The sequence below is a fragment of the Heloderma suspectum genome, chromosome 12 (assembly GCF_057233095.1).
Source record: "Heloderma suspectum isolate Gila_16-S chromosome 12, 16-S_ref, whole genome shotgun sequence".
Classification (NCBI taxonomy): Eukaryota; Metazoa; Chordata; class Lepidosauria; order Squamata; family Helodermatidae; genus Heloderma; species Heloderma suspectum.
This window is the reverse complement of record NC_139469.1, coordinates 32190157-32214120: the sequence shown is the minus strand read 5'-3', so window position 1 is coordinate 32214120 and position 23964 is coordinate 32190157. Positions and strand designations below refer to the sequence as shown.

Here is a 23964-nt window from a genome sequence, read left to right as displayed (position 1 = left end):
GGCGGAGACCTTCTCTGTGCAGAGCCTAGACCGCAGTCCTTCTCTTCAGCCACTTACTTGAAAGTCAGTTTCGTTGGACTTAATGGGGCCACTCTCCAAAATGTAGCAAAAGTAGTAATAGTAGGAGTAGTAATAATAACAACAACAACAACACCAACAACAGACTCCACCAAGGAACACGGTGCTGCCTGCGTAACATAAGCAAACGGGACAGGTCCCTGCCCCCGAGGAGCGCACAATCCCAATTGCAACAGGAAGGCTAATCAGGCCTGGGTGAACATGCGCCGGTAGGATCCGCGGATTGCCTGCGGCGGCCTCCCCCGGCCTGGTGGTCTCCGGATGTTTTGGACGTCAGCTCCCATCAGCCCCAGGCCAATGGCCAGGGACGCGGAGAGCCGCATCTGGAGGGCGCCAGGTCGGGGGAGGGCGGGTTTCAGGACTACCTCGCCCTTGGGGTTCGCTGTCACGGGGTGCGAGGCTGCCGGCTACGGCCTGGGCCGGCTTGCACAGGGGACCCCACAGATCCCGCGGGGAGAGCAGGCGTGTGAATGGCGGCGAGTCGTGACGGCCCTGGGGGAGCTCCGCCTTCGGGGGCAGCTCGCCACGGAATACCAGGCGCTGCGGAGCAACGGCAGGGGAAGGCAGTCGTTCCTGCTCTGCTTGCGGGCTCCGGGGGCAGGAGCTCGGCCGCGGGCGCCGGGTCTGCTCGAGCAGGCCTCTCCGGACCCTCCTCTTCCGCGCCCAAGTTCTGCTGCTGCTGCTTTGCAGGGCTGCTGCCGAGGCAACATCCCCGCGTTCCGCGGGGTTCCCCCCCTTTGCTCGCGCTGGGGTCGAAGCCTCATCGCATTTCTATTTGAGCTGCGAGGGTTACTAACACTGGATTGACTGACTGACTGACTGCTGTTGCTGTTCCCGTTATGGAAGCACGCAACGGAGGGGCTCGTCTCGCCGGGCTGCCGGGCAGGACAGCGGCTCGCGAGGGGCTCCCGGGGGGCCTGGCCGGAAGGGCGGCGCGGCGCGGGGCGGCGCCCACCCATCCGCTCCAGCGCGGGAGAGCTGGAAGCAGCCGCGGCGGGGCGCCGCGCGGTCGCTTTAAGGGGGCGGCGAGGCCCGAAGCCCCGCCCGGTACGGAGCCGAGGCGAGCGCGGCCCGCCAATGGGAAGCGGGGAAGGGGCGGCGCCCGCGCGCCCCGTCGGCGAAGAAAGTTGCTGGCCGGCGGGGCGCCCCGGGTTTCGCTCGCAGCGGCGCGTCCGGAGCGGGCGGGCGCGCTTGGAGAGCTGCGCCTTTGCGCGCGGGGCGCCTCGGCGCGGGCGGGAGCGGCGCTTTCGGCGAGGCTCGGGCGGGGGACGGCGCCGCCGGGGCCGCGGGCGGCGCGGCGCGGGCGGCGCGGCTGCGCCCGGCAGGCGCTCGGCTCGCGCGCCCGGACCCGCTGCGCGCCGCCGCCGCCCGGACTCCCGGCCGCCCGCCCGCCCGCCCCCGCGCCGCCGATGCTCAACATGAGCGAGGGCCACGCCAGAGCCGCGGAGGCGCCGGGCAGCCCCGCGGGCGCCGCCAGCTCGCCGTCTCGCGCGGACTCGGACTCGGACGCGCCGTCGTCGCCCGGCGGCTCGGAGGGGCCGGCGGCGCCCGCGGCCGCTGCGCAGCGCGCGGGCGGCGGCGAGGGCGAGGCGGGCGGCGCGGACGAGCGCTTCCCCGCCTGCATCCGGGACGCCGTGTCGCAGGTGCTGAAGGGCTACGACTGGAGCCTGGTGCCCGTGCCGGCGCGCGGCAGCGGCGCGCTCAAGGCCAAGCCGCACGTCAAGCGGCCCATGAACGCCTTCATGGTGTGGGCTCAGGCCGCCCGCAGGAAGCTCGCCGACCAGTACCCGCATCTGCACAACGCCGAGCTCAGCAAGACGCTGGGCAAGCTCTGGCGGTGAGTGGCGCGCGCGCGGCGCGGCGGGACGGGGCGGGCGGGACGGGACGGGCCGGGGCGGGCGGCGCTGCAGCCGCGGCGGGCTCCGCTGAGGCCGCCCCGGGCCGCGCCCCTTGGAGTGGGCTCAGCGGCGGCCCACAAGCGCGCGGCGCAGAAAGGCGGCCGGGCGGCGGCGGCGGCGGCCGGGGTTGTGTAGCCCACCCCAAGGCCGTCTTGCGGCCCGACGGAAGCCGATGGAACTTACTTCCGAGTAGTGCATTCAGGATCGGGGTGCAAGGCGCCAGCCCTGCGCAGAATTGCCGAGGGGGGGGGGAATCCGGGGTGGGGAATGAGTACAAGGGAAATAGGGTTAGGGTTGCCCCGAAAGGCGCTTTTGGTTGGCTCTGTCGAGTACCAGCAACTGTTATGTGAAGTTCGCAGTAGAAGTGGAAGCAACGGGGCTTTTACCGCAGGATCTGGGTCGCTTCGGTTAGCTTTTAGACCCCCCAGCTAACGGACCTTTCGGATATTAAAGTCACGTTCCAGTGGTTAGATGCAGGTCAATTTCTCTCCCCCCCCCCCCCTAACTTAAGTTCTAGTACGGTTAATTTCCATTCGATGTCAGTTTCTCAGGCTTAATGTTTCTGAATTTCTAGGCTTGAGAACTGGTCAAGGGAAAAAGCCTTTTAAAAAGGAAAGGAAAAAGCCTTGTTCCGGCCAAGATCGGTGTTGATTGTCATGGGAAAATCGAGTAATATGCTTAGATCTCACCCATTACAATTAGTGAGCCTTAGACGTTTTCCCGTATTGATTGGCTGGATTGTGTGCCCAAAGAAAGTTCCCGTTGAGCGTGGGTCATGGTACGAGAGAGGACCGGGCGGAGGCCGACTGATGGGCTGGGAGGCTGTGAAAGTTAGGAGGTTGCTGTCTTTTTGGAGCATAATGGAATTAGTGATGTGTGCTTGTATAAAACAAGACTGTTATGAAACTTCTCCTAATATTCCCTTTAAATTCCCTAGCTTGGAATTGCTTGAGGTGTTTCACGGTTTGTGTGCTGGGCCCTGCTAGTATCTCCAGCAGCCCTGGTGCTGATAAACCCCACAGCCAAAGAACACATGGTGGAAATCAAAAGGCGCAGCCAGCATAACGAGGGACAGCTGGGGGAAAATAAAGGTTCAAATGAGGGGCAAGGTATACATTTTAACACACCCCCCCTCCAAAGCACCCCAGCTTTCCCCAAATCTATACACTCAGGGACAGCATGTCTGTCCAAGCAATCCAGGCAGTTGCTTAGAGCAGCAAAATGTTTCATGGGTACCAACAAAGAAGCACTTCGCAAGTCACAGAGGACCCCGGGTGCAACTCAAATTGTGCAGTTGCTGGGGTGGGGATCCCTGCTTACAGGACCCCCTTTTCTCCCCAAGCTAGAAATTTGATGTATTACAAAGAAACAAAAAATGTTGCAGACTTCAGAGGGTTTGTTTTCTTTAGAATTTTTTTAAAAAGTGAAATCAGAGTGACACACTCCTGGAATTTTGAGGATGCTGGTTTTCAAATATCCTTTGCTATCTGTAGATAAGATAGGAAGAACGTAGTATGGGACTATGGGTTCTTCCAGTTTTCCTCTTCTGCCCCCATAGAAATAATTTCCTGTTCCTCCATTATTATTAAATAGTAGTAGTAGTAGTAGTAGTGATAATTGGGAGAGGGATCCCATCAGATGCTAATTGTATTTCAGTTAGTGCCAATATTGTGTGAAAATCTGTATGAAAGGGCTGTGGGTCTGGCCCATGCTGCATTCTGTTCATACGACTTTTAAGACCCTTGCAATCCCTCTAAAGATCAGGTAGATGAGTGGACAATTTCATGTCAAAGCAGGAGGATCTAGTGGATCAACATGTTTATTGCAGTAGAAGTTTTCATGGAGTAAAGCTCTGTGCTACAAAGCCGACACCCCAATAAATCTCTTGGTGGCCCCAGACCCTTTTTGCTGTTTGCTAAAGTGGAGTTTCATGTTGGTTTCTCTCCCAAGACCAGCTGTGGTACCCTAGACACCCTTTAGTTAAAGGGAAGATCTGTTGAGATTTCTAGGTAGTATATTCAAGCAAATCTGCAATAATAATAATAATAATAATGTTTTTGCTGGTTCTTAAGCCTGTAACTTGGACATGGGGCCGTAAGCAGCCTCAGCTTGTATGATATAACCAGTACTAGCGATTATATTTGCTTTCAGAAGCTCATGTTCTGTTCGAGACGTGGGCCTGTGGGCAGGAATGTGATGCTTGCAGGAAGTTTAGGGGGCAGTTCCATGTGACCAACTAGTTGGCTGTTCCAGAGCTAGTTGAAAGACTAAAAACAAATAATAAGTTCTTACCGGCATAGCTAAAATGAAAGCCAAGGAATGGCGGACCATCACTTCTTTCCTTTCCCAGGCCAGCTCAAGGTGCTTCAGTGAAAAATCCAAGTCACACAGACTCACTAAAATAATAACAACAATAATAATCGTTAACAGTAATATTAAACACCAGCCTTGAATGGTACTAACATCTCTTGCATGTGGCAGCTGCTATATTCTGCTGCTGGTTAGGCCCAGCTCTGTCCTTCCCTATGAGGGGATATAGAAATGTGGGGCAATGGCCCCTCTATATTTATCTACCGAGTTGTGTGATTGATGCACCGCCGCCCCCCACAACATGGTATAATGTTGCAGGTTGTAATAATATAACGTAGTATATTTCAAGTGTTCAAAGCATGCTGCATGCATTATCTCGGCAATCCTTACAAGTTCCCTGTCCGGAATTGTTATCCATATATTGCAGAGGGTTCCGTCTGAGAGACCAGTGGTTTACCTAGAGTGTTTGTGGCTCACAGCTCACTCCCTCAACCATTGCACTGGCTGTATATGCATGCTAGTGCTGTGCCTAGTGAGGGGGTACCATAAGTCCAGAGGCGGCTCTATATTTGGGGCAAATGGGGCAGCGACCCTCTTCCTCTCCCCCACCCACCTGTGGCAGAGAAATCCCCCCACAACCAGGTACATTTGCTCCAATGCACGGCAGTGCCACGTGTGAACTTCTCCGGCCCTCCTCTGACACTTGCAGTAGAATGGTGAGTGTCCGCCCTGCCCACCACCCCAGTGTGCCCCAGCTGCCCCGCCGTTGAGTCCGTTCCCCTTTCATAAGGCTGGATGTCCCAGACCTGCATTCTCTTTGTCAGATGTGAACCCATTTGCTCCTCTCAAGGAGATTGCAGTTCCCCTCTCCTCCCTCTGAGCAGCTCCTTCATCAGGGAAGTCCTGAAATGGAGGGCTGCGTGCTTTGCATGCAGAAAGTCTCGGATTCAGTCCCCGGCATTTCCAGGTGGGGCTGGAAAGGACCCCTGCCTCACACCCTGGAGAGTGGCAGCCCACCTTGGCTGGATGGATGGACCAATGGTCGGGCTCAGTCTAAGGCAGCTTCCTCTCTTCCTGTCTGATACTCAAATCGAAGGCTAAAACCCTCTGCTCACCCGCACTTGGAAGTAGGTCCCATTGAGTAAAGGATGCGTCTGGCTCCCAGAAGGAAGGGGGTTGCTTCTTGTCTTAGGGCCGGTTCGCTCTAGTGATGACCTGCATGTGTGAATGGATCGTCTGAGTTCTAAAACCACGGTCTGCACTTTCATTTCTGCACCTCTGACATATGATGATTTTGAGTTGAGCTGGTTTGCCCATTCAGCTGTGAGCTGACAAGAAATCGAGTGATTGACACCAACAGTCAACTGGCCCCTTAGCTTCTTTGGCTTAGGAGGCCTTGAAAATGCTCCTGTCCACAACAAGTTAAAAGTCTGAAGCTGTGACCAAGAGCTCACAAGCAAGCCGCCTGATCTCCTGGTCAGGCAATAGGTTTCAATGATTTTAGTGATTTAAAAACAAAGCAAAGCAAAATGCCACCACATTTGCTTGTAGTAAGACCATCAGCCCTTGGCAGGTATCTGAAAACCCTAAAGCTTGAGGGGGTAGACTTGTAGTGTCTTTACTGCATCTTCAGATATATTTGCATGAATGCGTATATGCATCGGTCAGCTAAAATGTGGTTTAAAATAGAATCACTTCAAACATTTGTAAAATGGATGTACACTCATGCTCCAAGGCAAAAATATGCACTGTTAAGAATGTATGCCGTAGTATATGCGTAGCCTAATCTGATACAAGTTTGCTCAGAAGGAGTCCCACTCCGTTCAATGGGGCCAGTTTTCAAGGCCTGCGGCTTTAATCTGCTTTATGGAGAAATAAGCATACCTAATCGTGAGACAGAGGGGTATGTATGCACGTGGTGCAAGGAAGCATGGCATGAACAGGGACACCAAGATATGGAAATATTGCCTCAGTGGCATTCAAAACATCAGTGTATGGGCATATAACTCATGCACACCTCAGGATGGGCAAACCTTTCATTTTCGCCCAGATTCAAATGTTTTAGTCTCAAGTTCTTTCCATCCCATTTATGGAGAAATTGTGAATTTTGGGAAGTTCTCCTCAAAAACTGAACTAAAAGAAATTTACACTCATCCCTATGCACACCCCATATTTGTAACAAAGAGGGCATCAGGCATGGCCTGGGTTCGAGTCCCTGGTCGGTTCTGAAGCTCACTGGGTGATCACAGAGCAGTCAGTCTGTCCACCCAACCTGTAGCACAGAGTATAAAGTGTGTGTATGTGTGTGGTAGAGGGAGGGGAGAAGAAAAAAAAATACCCTGCGGTATTTGGAGGAACAGTAATACACAAGTACAGTAGATAGAAATACATATTTGATTACACATGATGCAAAATTCATACACGTGATGCAGATACATATTCCTACAGCAAAAATGCTGTAAGGTTCCTCATGGAATTGCCTGAAAAAAACTCACTCAGATTTAAACACACACACGCACCCCCGCCGACCCTACAGTGCAATCTTATACATACCTGGGACTGAGTTCGAGTGAGTAGGTAAGTCTAGGATTGCAGCCTCAGCGTCATGGAACCTGAAACTAATCTATGGATGGAAAGGACCAATAAGTAACTCTAGCTTGATGCAAGTGGATTTTGGATGCCCAGCCCTAAGGATGGGAGGCAGATTGGTTGTGTCCTGGGTGTGCCAGTTAAGGAAGACGGCCATTTCTCTCTCCCCCTTGCCCCAGTCACCACGTGCTTCAGGCTGGCTGTGAATTGAAGCACTTAGACATTTGGTTGTTGTAAGATATAGAAAAGATAACCAAGAAAAGCTCTTAAAATGCACCCGTTGTTTTTCTTTAATCTTTAATATACCCAAGAACAAATCCGTTCTTGGGTATATTAAACAAAGCCTCTGAACATTGCTGTGAGTTTTCTCTTTCTGCCCACCTTGTTATGAAATCTGAAACAGCTCAGTGGATTATACCCCATATTAGTGTGTGTGTGTGTGTGTGTGTGTGTGGGGTCCAGGCCCCACTTGTATTTTCTGCCTCTGGCACCAGAACCTCTTGTACTGGCTGTGGGAGTTCACAGTCGATTAGCAACAACAGCAGAGTTCTGCTCCACAGAAATACATTGATAAGTAATGCTAATTGCAAGCATCAGTAGGAGAGGAAGCAAAGTGGGAGTGCTTCTTGGCGAAAAATGTTTGCAGTGGCTTTCCTCCATTGATACCTGTTTACAAGACCTCTCCTGAATGGATTGTGTCTGCATTTAACCTTCAGATGACCCCAAATGCAAAGTTGCAACATTTTGGACCAATGCCAAATGGGTAATGCTCCCTTATAGAAGAAGGCAAAAACTGAATTATTTTCTAAGGCGTTGGAGTCTGGAGTCTTTCCTTGGCTGCAATCATCTCTCTAATGGAAACCATTTTTGTTGTAGTTCTGTGCGCAAAATTACGTTGCAACCGGTCCAAGCAAATCTGTCAGACCTTTTGTCCATCTCTTGTGAGACCGGACGCTTTGGACTCTGCCTATTCACAGAACTTGGAGACATCCAACTTGCAGTGCTCCTGAATTACCAGTATCTTCCTAGTGACGGATGGGTGTTCTCTGAGGATGCTGTCGTGTAGCTGAAAAACTTGCTGATACCCAAAATGAGCAGAGCACTGAAAAGGCCTCTAGACTAAAGTTTGTCCAGAACTAAGTTTGAGGTGTAGTGTCTAAGACATCCACTCCATCTTGTTGCTTTTGCTCCAGCCTTTTAAAAGACTGGCTGCACCCCACAATTGGGGGGAAATGAACCTTTTGCTGCTGGGCATTTTTTAAACATTGATTTACGTGCAGGTCTGACCACCAATACCCTACGAATTATGTGCTATGGGCTACCGGATGGTCAACAGCTCTCTTTTGGCAGTGAAAATGGGGTTTATTGTGCCCCTGGGGACTCACTGTACATGAGCTTATATGCATCTTTGGCTGGGTGGGGTCACTGATGTGTAGGTCTTTTCATCAAGTGCTGGTGGGTTTTAGGTATTCCATAAATGATTGTCTTGTCAGGCTAATGCATTGGAAGCATTTTCTTTGCTTGTCCAAGTACTTCATATTAAAACCGGATTATCTAGTATAAACATATGGAAATTATATGCATGGGTATGCTTTGTCTGTTAAATTTTATTTGCTTCTTGTAAATATTTCCATATAGTTTCCCAGAAAGGTGAGCTAAATTCGTCTTTTTTTTTTTTTAATGTTTAATGTTGTATTGTTCTTGGGCTCAAATCCTATACCCCCTTCCTTAGGAGTGAGCCCCATTGAACTAATGGGGCTTACTTTTGAGTAGACATGTATAGGATTGCACTGTCTGTTAAGTCACTTTAGCGATACACTTTTTCACATAAGAAACCAAAAACAGTTTCAAAAACAAAAACAGCGGCAGTTAAACGGTGAAATCATATGTCTGTCTACTCAGAAGCAAGTCCTGTTGAGTTCAGAAAGGCTTACTTCTGAGCAGAGATGTATAGGGTTGTACTGGAAAGCTTTTGTGGGCCCACATTTTCACTCATTAATCAAGTTCCATTCATACCCCCCCCCCGCCGCCGCCCACAAGGAGGTATTCAGCAAGGGGGGGGGGAGAGATGTATTTGGCGTAAACGGGAGAAACAGAAAGGGAAATGTTGGTGAATAGAAGGGTTTTGGGTTTTTTTTTAAAGAATTTCATTTACTCAAGCTACCCATTATTTGGTTTGGAAGATGACATCACTTCTTGATGACATCACTAGCCTCCTGTATGGAACAGGGTGAAGTATAAATATATTAAATGAGGACAGCAACCATACAGTGAGTGTGGAGGGAACAGAACAACGCTGCTGCAGTATGGTTTGTGGTGGCCATTTAAAATTGGGTGTCCCAAATCCATCCTTTTTACCCTTAAGAGGGAGACTGGTGAACCAACCATGTTGCACTCATCTTCCTCAATACACACAAAATGCTTTGCATTTTGCCGACCCCTCTGTCCATAACCTCCTATTCTGGAGTCTACGTAGGAAATGAAAGGAAGCCAAACTGCTCTAAAATCCTCAGGCATCTTGATGCTCCTAGCCACTGAATTGCACACTTAAAAATATGTCAGCCGCATGCAAATTGTGTTCAACACCACATGATTGAATAGTGTGATCAATACATCATTGAATGCAAAAGTCTTAAATTGAAGTGATCCCCTCCCACAAGGGCAATCGAGGTCTGCAAAAAGACCTCTCTGATTTTGGATTGCCTTTCTGATCTCAGACTTTCCAGAGGCTGCTGTAAGAGGGGGAAAACAGACATCCAGCAAGAAAGGGTGTGTGGAGATCAGGACCAATACATTTTAGTTGCATTGACTTAAATCTGAACACTGGAATACTATGAAGTATTTGTGGAGAATAATAGCAATTATTGTAAGTAGTATAATTATTGATATAAGAATAATTTTCAGTTGCTAATAGTTGGAGGCATTTGCAAATCAAAATCTCTAAGAGAGCCATTCTGTAATGTATACTCAGAAGTTAATCCCACTTTGTTCAATGGGACTTATTCCAAATTGTGTGCAAAAGTCTTACAGTGCAATCCTATGTGCCTACTCAGAAGTAAGCCCCACTGAGTTCAATGGAGCCTAGTCCCAGGTAAATTAGAATAGATTGTAGCCTTAATGAGCCTATGTTAGCTCAGTGTCTACAGTCTGGAAATTTTGGACATTTGTTTGAGGGGCAGAAAATGGTGTGTGTGTGTGTGTGTGTGTGTGTGAGTGAGAGAGAGAGAGAGAGAGAGGAGATTGATTTTTAAAAAACTGAAATAGCAGTACTTAGTTGTGATTGCTGCTTTAAAAAAGCCCAGTTATTTCTGAAACTTGTAACAGAGGTTACTAACTCATCACAAAGGTTTGGAAATGGGCAAAATGCCACGTCTCATGTCTAAAAACGTTAAATTTGGTTTTTGTCAGTTATGACTGTGGCAAAGCTTATACATTACATACAATTAGAGAAGGCATTCTTGTTAATAAGCATTTCTTTATGGAAATGGGATCCTGTTTGTTCTGGAGCAGAAGGTAAACCATCCATGCAGAGCTCCAAATAATATTGGCGATAAACTGGAGTAGGATCCAGCCAAAGTTAAGCATGAAGTCCTACAGATTTCAGTGAGGTAGTAAAACACATACTCAAATCTCTCTCACCGGAACTTATTCTTTGGCTGTATCAGGTCCTTGACTTAAATGTTCTTTCTCTATTTTGCAGAGGCATTAGTCTGTTGCACTCAAAACAGCCAAGAATCTTGTGGCGCATTAAAGACTAACAAATGTATTTTGGCACAAGCTTTTGTGGACTAGAGTCCCACTTTTTCTGATGCATGAGGTGTAACGCTTAGATGGCAAGTGTATATACCCAGGGATATAGAGCAGGGAAAGGTGGAGCTATATGGGAATTAAGTGTGACAGCAAGTGACTATTCAGTCGAGTAGTCTCAGTCGTATGCAGAATCAGCACAGTGACTTGTCAGAATAAGAACTTCCAGAAGGGTGCTGCATTACTCTGTTGCAGCAAAGACAAGAGTCCTGTGACACTTCAGATGCTAACAAATTTATTATGGCATAATAAGTTTTTGTGAATTAGAGTCCACCATAAGATGCATGAAGTATTACCCTGAGTTGGCAGGTTGGGGTATATGTGTGTGTGTGTGTGTGTGTGTGACACACTCATGGTGGCTGGGATGGGAGGGGGAATTGTACGCAGTGAGGTGTGGATTGTGATGATTATGTTAAAGCTGAAATGTTTATACAGTTGTTAATATCTATGCGAAACTGTTTAATAAGAAATCTAAACATTTCTTTTGAAACGTATTTATAAAAATTTAAATTAAAAACACATTTAGGGTTTTAAATCTTTGAACATTTTCCAAAAATGTCTTTAAAAACATTTTCTGTTAAATGATAAATCTGTTTTGTGATGATCTTCGACTTGGTTTGTCAGACCAATGCACTTTTATTGGCGGGGGTGCCTTGAATAATCTAGCTTTTAAGGGGACGGATGATTTATTATGTCTTTTCTTCCTTTTTCAATAAGTTTGCTAAGTGAAAGTGAGAAGCGTCCTTTTGTGGAGGAAGCTGAGCGACTGAGAGTTCAGCACAAGAAAGACCATCCCGACTATAAATACCAGCCACGCAGGAGGAAGAGTGTCAAAGCTGGCCAAAGCGATTCTGATTCGGGGGCTGAACTGACTCATCACGGTGGAAACCAGATGTACAAAACAGACACTGGACTGGGATCCATGAGCGAAACTCATCACCACACTGACCATGCAGGTAAGGGAAACGGCGGAGCCAAGGTTCAGGGGCAGAACGCCTGCTTTGCAACACCTGAGTTGAAATAGCAGCATCTCCACTTGAAGGATCAGGTGAGCTGGTGATGGGAGAAGCCCAATGCTTTGAACAGAAAAATACCTTTCATAGTTGCGTCTGTGAAGCTCCTCCCTCTTCGGAACGTTACCCACTTAGGGCGCAATCCTATGCATGTTTGGACAGAAAAAAGTCCTACAACTCCCAGCATTCCCCAGCCAACATAGCTTTAGTCACATCTCCTTCCCTCTTTAGGAACTGGGGATGCTGGCAAGGGAAGACTGAGTCCTAGAATATTTGAAGGAGTGCCGCTGAGCATGTGCAGAGTTCATTTCCTTCACGATCAAGCAACTGCGGCTTATTTCTTTTATTTATAAAATTTATATCCCACCTTTCCACCAACAATGGCACTCAACAGGACTTTGATGAAAACATGCAAACAAAATTGGTTCCTAACACAATTAAAGACACGGGGACAAAAAGAAATAAACAGCACCTAATCCGTTAAAAGTCTCCATAGCAACAAACCAGCTTACATGCCAAAGGCCTCCCCGTATAAAAACATATTTGCTGGTGGAAGGACAGCAAAGAGAGAGCCATCCCAGCCTCCCTTCGGGGGGACTTCGAGAGCCTGGAGCAGCCACCAAGAAGGCCCTCTCTCACGTCCCCACCTCTGATGGTGGTGGGACAGAGAGATGGTTCTTCCCTGAAGATCATAACACCTGGGCGGGCTTGTATGGGAGAGGGCGGCCTTTCAGGCAGGCTGGTCCCAAGCCTTACAGGGCTTTATAGGGCATAACCAGCACTTTGAATTGTGCCTGGAAACAGTCTTATCTCCCTCCCTCCTCATAGAGCAGAGGCGTTAGGGTCAGTGGTCAAGAGGCACAGCTCAAGCACAGGCTCGAGCCCACCAGAACCTCTGGTTTGGGGAAGTGCGGACTGTCCTCTCCTCCTTTGCCAGCGCGCTGTGCAATCGGAGAATCCAGTCCTCCACAAGAAGAGGCCTCTTTATTTCCCATCTCGTGCCCAAGAACTTCTTGCAAAAATGCCCCATAGTGTTTCCTTCTTTGCCTCATCTCCCTCCTCAGGCTTCATGTCTGCCAAGGCATCCGAGTTCTCTTTTCAAAGCCAGGGCCGAGCCCGGAGAAGAGTGCTGTCCCATGCTCCTGGTTGGAGATCGGTGTGCACTTGCTTGCACTAGAGACCTCTTGTGCACAATTGCCCTGCTCATTCCCATGAAGGGAAGAGATGTGTGCACACACAGGGGGCAGGGACCTGCAAGCGAGCGGGCACCATGGGGAATTCTCTGGGGCATGGATTAGTCTGTAGCAGCTAGAAAGCTAGAATTCCCACAGTACCCCACATTATAAGAACATACGAAGAGCCATGCTGGATCAGGGTCCATCTAGTCCAGCACTCTGTTCGCACAGTGGCCAACCAGCTGTCGATGGGAAACCCACAAGCAGGACAGGGGTGCAACAGCACCTTCCTGCCCATGTTCCCCAGCAACTGGTGTACGTAGGCATAGTGCCTCTGATACTGGAGGTAGCCCACAGCCATCAGGACTAGTAGCCTATTAATTAATTAATTAGATTTATTAGCCGCCCACCTGGCCGGCTACCTGGCCACTCTAGGTGGCGTACAATACTAATAACAAATTTACACGATCGACTGAACAAAACAATCCAACAAAACGACGCTGCTCTAAGATTGACCGCCTTCCCCTCCAGGAATTCGCCTAGCCCCCTGTTAGAGGCACCAAAAGCGGTGGCCCTCCTGATGTCTTGCGGTGGTGAATTGCCTACTTTTGTTTGGGTGGCAGCAGAGCGATGCCTGGCAAGGAGACAGCCTCCAGTCCGGTCTCTTGCCTCACCAGTTTCAAAGGGTCTACGGCAGCAGGGAAAACCTCGACTTAAGTCAGCCTTCTCCAACGTGGGTTAGCGCTCGACAGGAGCGCCCTTCCCTGTGGACACCATGCGACAGGAGGGAACTGCCAGGAGGTTATTTTCCTGCCCAGGCTCTTTTCTGGAGGATGCCTCTGACCTGCAGCAGCTGTCCCCGCTCCGGTGCACCAGCGTCGTGTCCAGCTGCCTCCCTGTCAGGGTGGACACTGAGCCCATAGAATCCCAGAGTAGTTCTGATTCGGAGGAAGAGCAGTCGGTCCTGGGAGAGGAGCGCGCCCCTTTTTCCCAGGGCCTGCAGCTGACAGTTTCCTCCCACTCACATTCCTAGATTATAAAGCAGTCCAGGGAGTGACCCAGCACCGATAGCAGACTGGTTGGATGTGCGGCGCAGGCGCAGACGCAGAGAGCGGCGCCAAATGGAGAGCGCGGAAAGGAGGCATAGCGCCCGGTTGGCGCTCAAAGAACGGTTGCGCCCAGAGGATCCAAGGGAAAAGGGGAGGGATTCTCCCTAGTCCTTGTATTCAGGGGTCTGCCAGTAATTGCTTTTCAAACGGGGACCAACTGTTCTAACTTAGGGCATAGGGATGCTGCTGCTCAGATCTAGTTGCTATCTGTAGAGCTGTTAAGTTGTAAAAGAAGAATAAAGCTTTGAAAAGAATCCCTTTGTCTGTGTCTGGACTTGGCTACTGGATTAGACTGAGAGCCCTCCAAGGAGCCCTTAACACTCCCATGGGCCCTCCACGCAAAACGCCAGCTTTTGGTGGGGGTGGGGGATGGCGATCCCCGTGGTTGTGGCCGCTGAAAAATATATGAACGTGCTGACATGACGCATTGACGGGGAGATGTTGCGAGCCATGCAAACATGGCCTTCCTCCCTTCCTAGATAGCGGAATGTCCTGCAGTTCTGGTGGATTCCAAGAGTCTTGTTAATGTCTGAAATGGCAAGACATATTTCTTCTCGACAGTAATGTCTGAAAGCTTTGCCAGTCTTTTTTTCCCCCCATGTCTTTTGGTTTGCACTGGAGGAACTTTTAAAAGGTTTGTGTAGATGCATTGCAATCCATACCTTGAAATGGAAATCTGACGCCTTACGAAGCAATGGTGGCCTGGATCTCCTGCTGTTTCTCCCAGTACAGCAGTGTAAAAACCCACCCGTTCCGCTTGGCCCATTTGGCTCAGATTCGGCTTCTGTGTTCTGGTCACTTCTTGTCTTGACTAGCGCCACTCTTCCTCTTTTGCAAAGTCTCTCCCCGCCCCTTCTGTACAGAACTCAACTTCAAAATGCCCCTTTACTCTTCCTGCCGGTCCTACCGCCTGCTCAGTTCCTCTGCGCTGGCTTCCTGCCCCTTTCTGTATCCCCCACAAATTCTTTTCCTTACCATCTAGGAATGTAGGAAGCTGCCTTCTCCCGAGTTAGACCCTTGGTCCATCTAGCCCAGTATTGTTGACACTGACAGGCAGCGGCTCTCCAGGGTTTCAGGCGGAGTTTTTCCAGCCTTACCTAGAGATGCCAGGGATCGAACCCGGGACCTTCTACGTGCAAAGCCAGGGGCTCTGCCACTGAGCCGTAGCCTGCCGCACTCCGCAGCCTTGTCCCACTGGCCTTTTGTTCTTACTTTCATCTCCTGAGAGATCCCTGCCTGTGAGCATTGCTCCTCCAGCTGGTTTACTGTTCTCTGCTGTCTGAAGGTTTCCTGCTCTGCCCCCAGCCCCTTGCAGCTCTTCATGCCTGGAATGTCCTTTCAGAACACCGGCACAGTCCCGCCGCCCTCTTCCACTTCACATCCCTCCTGTCGATATGAGAAATTGTGATAGGACTGGGAAGAGGAAGTCTTCGATGTAGAGTTTTGTGACAGGTATGGTCCAGCTCGGGCCTTAGCTCACTGGCAGAGCCCCTGCTTTGCATGCAAATGGTCCCTGGTTCGATCCCTGGGGTCTCCAGCTAGGGCTGGGAAAGAGTCCTGCCCGAAACCCTGGAGAGCTGCTGATAATCAGTGTAGACGAGACAAGCTAGATGGACCAAAGTTCTGACTTGGTAGAAAGCTGCTTCTTACGTTCGAGTTTGCTAGCAACCTGTTTCCTCTTCACTGTCAAATCCAGTGGAGGCTGGTGTCGCCGATGTCAGTGGGACGGTGAATGCGCTCCGGGTTTCAGTCAGAACCAGTCAGAACTCTAAAGGCGCTCGCCAAGGTGCGAAAGCACCTTGGCGAGCGCCTTTAGAGTTCTGACTGGTTCTGACTGAAACCTGGAGCGCATTCACCACCCCACTGACATCGGCGACACCAGCCTCCAGTACCAGAATTGCTTTGTCTGCCACAAATGTGGTGGTGGTTGCCCTTTCGAGGCCAGTGTTGCAGGTAAGGATTAGCCAAGTAAGGATTAGCCAAATTATGCCATAAACCACTTGCCCTCCGGAATTACTCCAGCGTTTGAACTGTGTTCTCTCTCTAGGGCAGACCCACGGACCCCCTACCCCGCCTACCACACCCAAGACGGACCTCCACCACGGAAGCAAGCAAGAGCTGAAGCACGAAGGGCGCCGCCTTGTGGAGAGTGGCCGCCAAAACATAGACTTCAGCAACGTGGACATCTCCGAGCTGAGCAGCGAGGTCATCAACAACATGGAGACCTTTGATGTCCACGAGTTCGACCAGTATTTGCCCCTCAATGGCCACTCTGCCATGCCGGCTGATCACGGGCCGAACTCCACGGCGGGATCGTACGGGACCTCCTACTCCCATTCGGGCAGTGGCAGCGGCGCTGCTCCAGTTTGGACTCACAAGAGCCCGTCCTCGGCGACCCCTCCTTCCAATGAAACTGGGCAGCAGAGGGCTCACATCAAGACAGAGCAGCTCAGCCCGAGCCATTACAGCGACCAGTCCCACAGCTCTCCGACTCACTCCGACTACGGGTCTTACAGTGCCCAGGCATGCGCCACCACCGTCGCCTCCGCCTCCGCCTCCGCCTCGTTCTCCAGCGCCCAGTGTGACTACACAGACCTCCAGAGTTCTAACTACTACAATCCGTACCCCGGCTACCCTTCCAGCCTCTACCAGTATCCGTACTTCCATTCCTCCCGCAGGCCATATGCCACCCCCATCCTGAACAGCTTATCCATCCCTCCTTCGCACAGCCCCACTGCAACCTGGGACCAGCCGGTCTATACGACTCTGACAAGACCCTGAGAGGACGGAAGGAGCTGCCGTTCTGAGGCCTTCCTCCCCTCCCCAATGTATGCACTACACACACACACACACACGGAATGAAGAAGGCAAAAATCCACAGTGGAGCGCCACATCCCTGCCCCAAGTGCCTCCCGTTCTTCTGAATGACTGGACACCCCCTCCAAAATCTTTTAAATTTCCCAAGACAGAGTTCTATTTTCTTTATTAATAATAATTAATAAATAATAAAAAAAACATCTGGACTGATGATTTCTCTTTAATACATGAAGGACGGTATATTCTAACTCCTCTGTGAGGACTTGAAGAGAAGTGCATGATTTGTATGTAGGACCGTACAAAATTAAAGGAGAAGATTATGTTTGAGGGTCTATTGCAATCTGAAGATAACGTCGGCCTTGGCACAAAGAACCCATGTAGACTTTAAAATCCTAACCATCCCATTAACAATACTGAGGGACCATTGAAGAATCTTTTGGGACCAATCGATCAGCTAATGTCAGAATTTCTTCATTTTAGTCGAGAATTCTTCTAAGCAAGGTTTGGCTGTAATTAACATTTTGTTTGGAAGCTTAAAAAAGTGTGTTAAGCTCAGAAAAAGTGTTCTGATTTATTTTTTTTTTGTCATTGGTTTTGGGTAAATCTGTTAAAATATGTATTTATGTTCCGTGTAATTTTGTCTTTTTAATTAATGAAGTAATTCTGTGCAAGGTAGATTTTTTTAAAAAAGAGATTTTAAGGGGCGTAAATTAGTGGAGACGAGATGATCCGCCCCTTACAGTTAAAAAGAAAAAAAAAAAACCCACAGTGTTTTCAATTATAAAGGTAGATTTGAAGTGTTTCTTAAAATGGTGGTGATGTAAGGACTCGAAGGAAGGGGGTGGGGAGAAGCAGTGGATTAATTTTGGGGGTGAGGGGCGGTGGCGGCAGCAGCAAGAAATGATTGCCATTAAGTAATGCTCACATAAAATATGACCATGCAGGATGAGGCCCTAGTCCAGCGCCTTTTGAGTCCTGACTAATTCTGGTTGAAACCTGGAGCGGATTCACTGCCCCGATGGCTTCGGAGCCACCCGCCTCAAAGGTGATGGCCGCTCCCTGTTTAGCCGCAGCAGCCAGAGTTCAGCGTTTGACAACCACCCAGCATGAGGTCCTACTTAGCCATCAGGATTAATGGCCACTGAGTTTGTCCAGTGATACATTTTGAAGTGCGTGTGCTCCTCACGAGGTATCCAGAGCCCACACCCCCAAGGAGAGCCCCCAGATGCAGGCAGCTGTATTGATTCATGTCAATAAATCAGTTAGAGTGTGGTTTCCCCGCTCCAGCAGGAGCAGGGCCTTTGTAAAGCGAATGGTTCTTAATGGCCCATTCAGGACCAAGACACCCTGAATTACTTTGCATTACAACAATATATGCTTGCTGGGAAAATCCATTTCCCCCCAGCTATTCAGCTGAGAAAGAACAGAATTCTGGGGGCGGGGGACACACATCAGCATCCCTGCTAAAAACAACCTGTTGATGCTGCGTCCCTGTGAGTCCTGGCTGCATTATACCCCTGAGTTTGTCCCGTCCTTTCTTTCACAACCATGGCCACCTCATGAGCAGGGTGCCTGGAAAGTTCATTACAGCTTGTGTGAAGATGTATTTCATTTTGTCAGCCTGGAATCTACTGCCTTTTACTTTCAGTGGGTCATCTCTGAGCTCTATAAAGTTGTAAGAGAGGGAGAAAATCTCCCCCCACCCCCATCGCCCCATAGAGTGGGTTTGTATCCTGCTTGAGATGGTGTATCCGAAGATGGGTTTCAGTTCTCCTTGACGTGCTCTGACATTTCCATTCAGGGCCAGTGCAAGGTCTCCTGGCACTTGAGATGGGAGCCCATATGCATCCCTCCACTGCCCCATCCCAGCTGTGTCTCCGTGGTACAGGCAGTCTCCTGAGACACGCCCTGCCACAATGCCTGGACCTGCAGAAGGACCCCCCCACAGAGCCAGGCATTTCGGCCTGCCTGGCTCTCTGAAGCACCGAGCCAGCCACTTCTCTGGCTGATGTGGGTCTACAGAGAGTCCACCCATCCTCTGGCTCTTGCTAAGAGGACTTCTGGCGCAAGCCAGAGGGCAGGTGGCTGAGAGCAGCTGCCTGTCCTCTCGCTGTGGCGGAGTGGGACTGGCGGGGCTCTCCAGGGCACCCACTAGCATCACCGAGTAGCTGGCTGCTCTGGAGAGCTCTGCCATTCCCTCTCTCCTGCTGTGGCTGGCAGGGCTCTCCAGAGCACCCGCCAGAGATGGTGGTGGGCTCACCTGGTGGTGGGAGGAGCTGTGTAATTTGCCTCTCCTCCCACGCCACCACCTGAAGAAGGGCTTCAGCCTGCTTCGTGGGAGGCCTGTCCCTGTTTCTATTCCCCACGTATTGACAGTCATGTAACTACATCGTTCAAAGGGGGTTCAAAATGGCTGCCTTAATCAAAACTTATCCAACAAGCTCGGTGTTGTTTTTTTTACAGCTTATCTGATGAGCCTTGGAATTGGTGTCCGTTCTGTGTTAAGTGCCTGAACCCAAACCAGTTTTGAGAGCTGTTAAATGGCACATGCTGTCTTCATATGTTGTTACACATTAGGAAAGAACGGTCTGAATCCACCTTACAGAGGTGATGTGGATTTTTTGGGATGGGTTCTAGCTTCTTGCCAGATTATATCCATGGACTTTTCCAGGAAAAAAAAATCCACAGGAGTAACCAGTTCCAACTTAATGTTATGCACATGCAGTCCTTCCTAAGAATTACCATTAAATACAGGCAGGATGTGAATCTGGAAGACACCCTGCTCTTTTCAATGAGGTGGCTCGAGTCGAGTGTAAATGTGGGGGAAAAATGGCAATAGGCTTCCCCCCACCCCAACTGGTTTCAACATATTAAATTGGCTTTGAAGGCATCGTTGAATTCTTGGACTGTATCAGGAGCACAGCTAGTTCTGAGAAATTACATTTTAAGCAGAAGTTACGGATTGAATTTCACTTTAATGTTGCCTATTTAGGGACCAGATGTCATCAATCAAAGCTGTGAAAATAAACTTTCTCCACTATATTTTCGTTAGGTTTTTAGATGTAGACTAATATTTCATTGATATTTGTTCCATTGTATGCTGAGCATATAATAACCATCTACTTTAATGGTAACGTTGTGCCTTTTAAAAGAAAACTTTATAAATCTTTAAACTTTCAGAGGTTATCTAATCTTTTCTACGTTTCGTATTCTTGGTTTTTTGTTTTTGTTTTTCACTTTCCTAAAAGAATTTTTTTGCATATTGCCTTTTGGGAATTCAGGGGGTGGGGGGTGGGGACGAGAACGGAAACTCCTTCTTATGCAATCTATTTTTCTGTATAAAGTTTGAAGGTCATCAATTGTTATCTGTTCTGTTCACTAGCTTCCGACTAAGTAATGCTAACTTTTGTACAGAGCCATTTGATAAAATTAAAAAAGCCTTTTATCCACCAATTGCTGATATATTTATTCCATTTTATTATAATTTTATTTTTTTAAAAACAAGCAAACCAAAAAAGGAAAATATGCCTTTGGATGTGAGAAGCTCCTGTGAGGATAGGGAATGAAAAGCGCTTCTCACCCCCTTTATTTAGTAAAAAACCCCAAAAACTTCTGGTTCCGTGTGTGTGTTTGTGTGTGTGTGTGTGTGTGTGTGTGTGTATTGGGGGGCGGGTACGTGGGGGAATGTATGCATGCATGTATCAGTATGTGTGTGTGTGGGGGGGCAAATTCTCACCAAGGTTTAAAGGCCACCTCTTGGATATATTCAAGGTTACATTTAAACAAGTGTGCATCATAAAAGCATCCGTTGTAGTTAATACTGTTTTGTACTTCCATACGAAGCAACTCAGTCACCCTTTCACTTTACAGGAACATAAGAAGCTGCCTTATACCAAGGTCAGACCCTTGGTCCATCTAGTCCAGTACTGTTGACACCGACTGGCAGCAGCAGCTCTCCAGGGTTTCAGGCAGAAGTTTTTCCAGCCTTACCTAGAGATGCCAGGGATCGAACCTGGGACCTTCTATGTGCAAAGCCAGGGGTCCTACCACTGAGCTACGGCCCCTCCCCGCTGAACTCCTATCTTAACCCTTCGCAGGCATTCAAAATTTTTGGATAGTGAATGTGTGGCCACGGGGGGGGGGGGTCCACCCCTAACCTGTGCTCATTCATTAGAAGGCATTCATTATCCATGGATTTTGCACGCCTGAAAAAGGCTTTTTGTGTTTTTGCGCAGTTTTTGCGCAGCCAACTGCTCTCTTTGGATGGCATCTGGCTTATCCGACCCCGATGTCCTTCCCAAACTTTAATCGAGGGGCGGTTAAAATCAGCAACCCACCTCTTGGTCACAGTTTCTCTTGTAAGAAAAAGAATCAATGACTCTGTTTCTTTCATGCAAATATCAAATATCAATTTATTCATAAAAATACAATCTAACAACATAAGAATGAGATGTAATATTTTTAATTTATTCTAACAAGGTAACAATCAAGCAGGGCAGTAACAAAATTCTTTCTTGGTCCGGGAAACTGTGTGAACAGATACATTTTCAAGAGGCATCTAAAACTTGCCACCATTTCTGCTTGAACTACGTGCGGAAGAGTGTTCCAGAGGGGGGGTGTCACCAGCGGGAAGGCCTGCTTTTGTGCCACTAACTGGCGACATCATTGGTCATGGAATGACCAGTAAGGTCTCCGCAGCAGATCTCCGAGGTTGACTGGGTGTGTATATGTATATAGGAAGGTGATCTGCTAGTATTAGTAATATGTATGTTTCTGAGAAGCAAAGAGTCATGCCAGTTTGCTTCCAGATGGGACTCTTTCAGGAAGCACGTGTCGTTCCATAGCTTTGCCCCCAACCCACATCAGTGACCTCGTACATCCGAGCGCATGTGTGCTGTATGTCAAAAGGTGTTCCTGTTCTTCTTGCTATAGATTTGGACAATTTGCAAAGAGCCCCAGCTGGTCTGGCCCCCAAGAATTGGCAAGCAAAAGTTTGCAACCCCTGTCTTTATAACAATATGCCAGTCAGTGCGTGGAACATGGGATTTGGCTGGGAATATAGGAATAATCACAGATACGTTAATGAAAATATATTCTTTGATTCCGCCCCAGTGCCGGTCCCCTCCAGCTTTTGAGAGGCCCTTGAGCAAGGCACCCTCCATGGGCCCTCCCTCCGTGAGTCTTCCTTCTCACCGCCATTATCAGTGGCTGCTTTTGCCCCTCCTGCTCTTTCTCAGCATGGCTCCCGCTTGCTCGCTTGGCCGGCCGAGAGCCGGGGAGCAAGGAGGCTGCGGCATCTCCTGCTCCTCCTCCTCACCAGCGCCGTTGTCTGGGCCGGAGCGAGAGGAAGGAGAGCAAGCAGGGTGCAATGGTGAAGGGGAGGAGCAGCTCCAGGGGGCTCTTGTCGGTGGGCCCCAGCTGGGATGTGGGCCCTCGGCAGGAGCCTGACCATACCAAGCCCTGACACCAGTTCTGTTCACTTGCTAAGCCATTCCTAAATGGTGCCTGAGCTGGTTTGCCTTGGGAGAACTTGCCCGGAGCAAACGTTTGGTGGATGTTGCTCCCGGTGGCAGGTAAGAGGCTGCAAGAGGGGGTGGAGATGGACGGGGTGGGCCATTCGGGGTTGACGCCTGTCAAGTATTTCACCTCCCCATTCTGTAATTCTGCCTTGTGTTCAGTATCACGTATTTCGTCCAAACACTGTCAGCCAACGGGGAGGCGAAAAATGTGTTGCAATTAATTAATCAATCAATCAATCAATCAATTATCAACACTTGTATGCCGCCTTATTTGCTAAAAAGCCATCAAGACAGAGTCCGGCCGTTTAAAACAGCACAACCCCAACACAGTAAGAAAAACAAGAACACTAAAAGCAGTACAATGTTAAAACAGTGACATGATTTAAGAGGCGAAACCCAAAAGATGTGCCTTCGCACCCTTTCTGAAAGTCAGGAGAGAGGGGACCAGCTGTATGTGTTGTAGGGGTCATTCCACCGGTTGGGAGCAATACAGGAGAAAGCCCTTCCACGTGTGCCCCACAAGTGGGCCTCTGCGCGTAATGGCGTCCTCAAGAGAACCTCTTGCACCGATCTGAACAAGCAGGCAGGTTCATAATGGGACAGGTGGTCCCTTGGAGATCCAGGACCTAAGTCATTTAGGGCGCAGTCCTATGCGTGTTTAGATAGAAAAAGGTCCTACAACTCCCAGCATGCCCCAGCCAGGTGGCTGGGGCATGCTGGGAGTTGTAGGACCGTTTTCTATCTAAACACGCATAGGACTGCACCTCTAGGGCTTTAAAAGCAATTGAACTGAGCCCCAGAAGCAGTTGGTAAGGTCTTTCAGGACAGGAGTAATTGGTCCCAATACTGTGCACTGGTTAGCATCCTAGCTGTAACAGCTGAAGCTTCCAGACACTCTTCAGGGACAGCCCCATGTCAAGGACTGCCAAGGACTTGACCGTGTCAAGTAGGCTCCACTCCCAATGTACCCAAGCCCCTAGACCCCACCCCCTTGACCTGCCCAAAACTCCAGTGCCTCAATCTCCTGGCTGATCAAAACCAGTTCTGGGCTTCACTCCACTGACCAGGTAACTTGCTAGCTGGCAGCCATATGGACAGTACTCTCACCACTCTTCATATGTAGACTACTGGGGGATTCTGACATGGATGGGGGCCCCCATGGAAGCCCCAGGGGTTGTAGATGTGTAAGGAGCAAGCCGAGGCAAGCCTCAGACCTGACCCAGCTCCAAATCCACCCTTCTGGGGCTCAGCATCCCGCAGTGAGAGCGGATGTAGAACCACAGATGTGAAAGTGAGGGTCACACCCTCTCACTGGAAGAAGTGCAGGTCTTTTATTGAGGTGTGTGGGCGGACTGCAGGTTTCTTTCTGGGGCCCTGAAATCTTGGAACCAGCATTGGTCTCCAGACTGCCAACAGTAAGTAATATGAGGTTAGGGCTGGCTCCAGGTTTGGGGGGAGGATTGGTCAGCAAAGTGACTTCTGATGGCTCCCGTCCTATCTCAGGGTGCCCTAGAAGTGGCAGGCAGCAGCTGCCATCTTGATCCCCTATATATACCCAGTCAACCCCTGAGATCTTCTGAGGAGGCCTTTTCGGCTGTTCCACAGCCAATGGACCGTTGCCAGGTAGCGGTGTGAAAGTGGGCCTTCTC

The 23964-nt window shown here is 49.5% G+C and overlaps 1 protein-coding gene across 1 annotated transcript; it reads left to right on the top strand.

Annotated features, from left to right (window-relative positions):
- Positions 1 to 1241: 1241 nt before the first annotated feature.
- SOX8 (SRY-box transcription factor 8) lies at positions 1242 to 20247 on the top strand. The gene is made up of 3 exons (XM_084818930.1): positions 1242 to 1915; positions 11400 to 11638; positions 16027 to 20247. The coding sequence occupies exons 1-3, from the start codon at positions 1488 to 1490 to the stop codon at positions 16758 to 16760; spliced, it is 1401 nt and encodes a 466-aa protein (XP_084675056.1). The 5' UTR covers positions 1242 to 1487; the 3' UTR covers positions 16761 to 20247.
- Positions 20248 to 23964: the final 3717 nt, after the last annotated feature.

Bases quoted from the DNA above. Each gene is read 5' to 3' on its own strand.
- SOX8 (XM_084818930.1), top strand. From the start codon at position 1,488: ATGCTCAACATGAGCGAGGGCCACGCCAGAGCCGCGGAGGCGCCGGGC. The intron at 1,916-11,399 runs GTGAGTGGCGCG...TTTTTCAATAAG, and splicing joins ACGCTGGGCAAGCTCTGGCG to TTTGCTAAGTGAAAGTGAGA. The intron at 11,639-16,026 runs GTAAGGGAAACG...TTCTCTCTCTAG, and splicing joins TCACCACACTGACCATGCAG to GGCAGACCCACGGACCCCCT.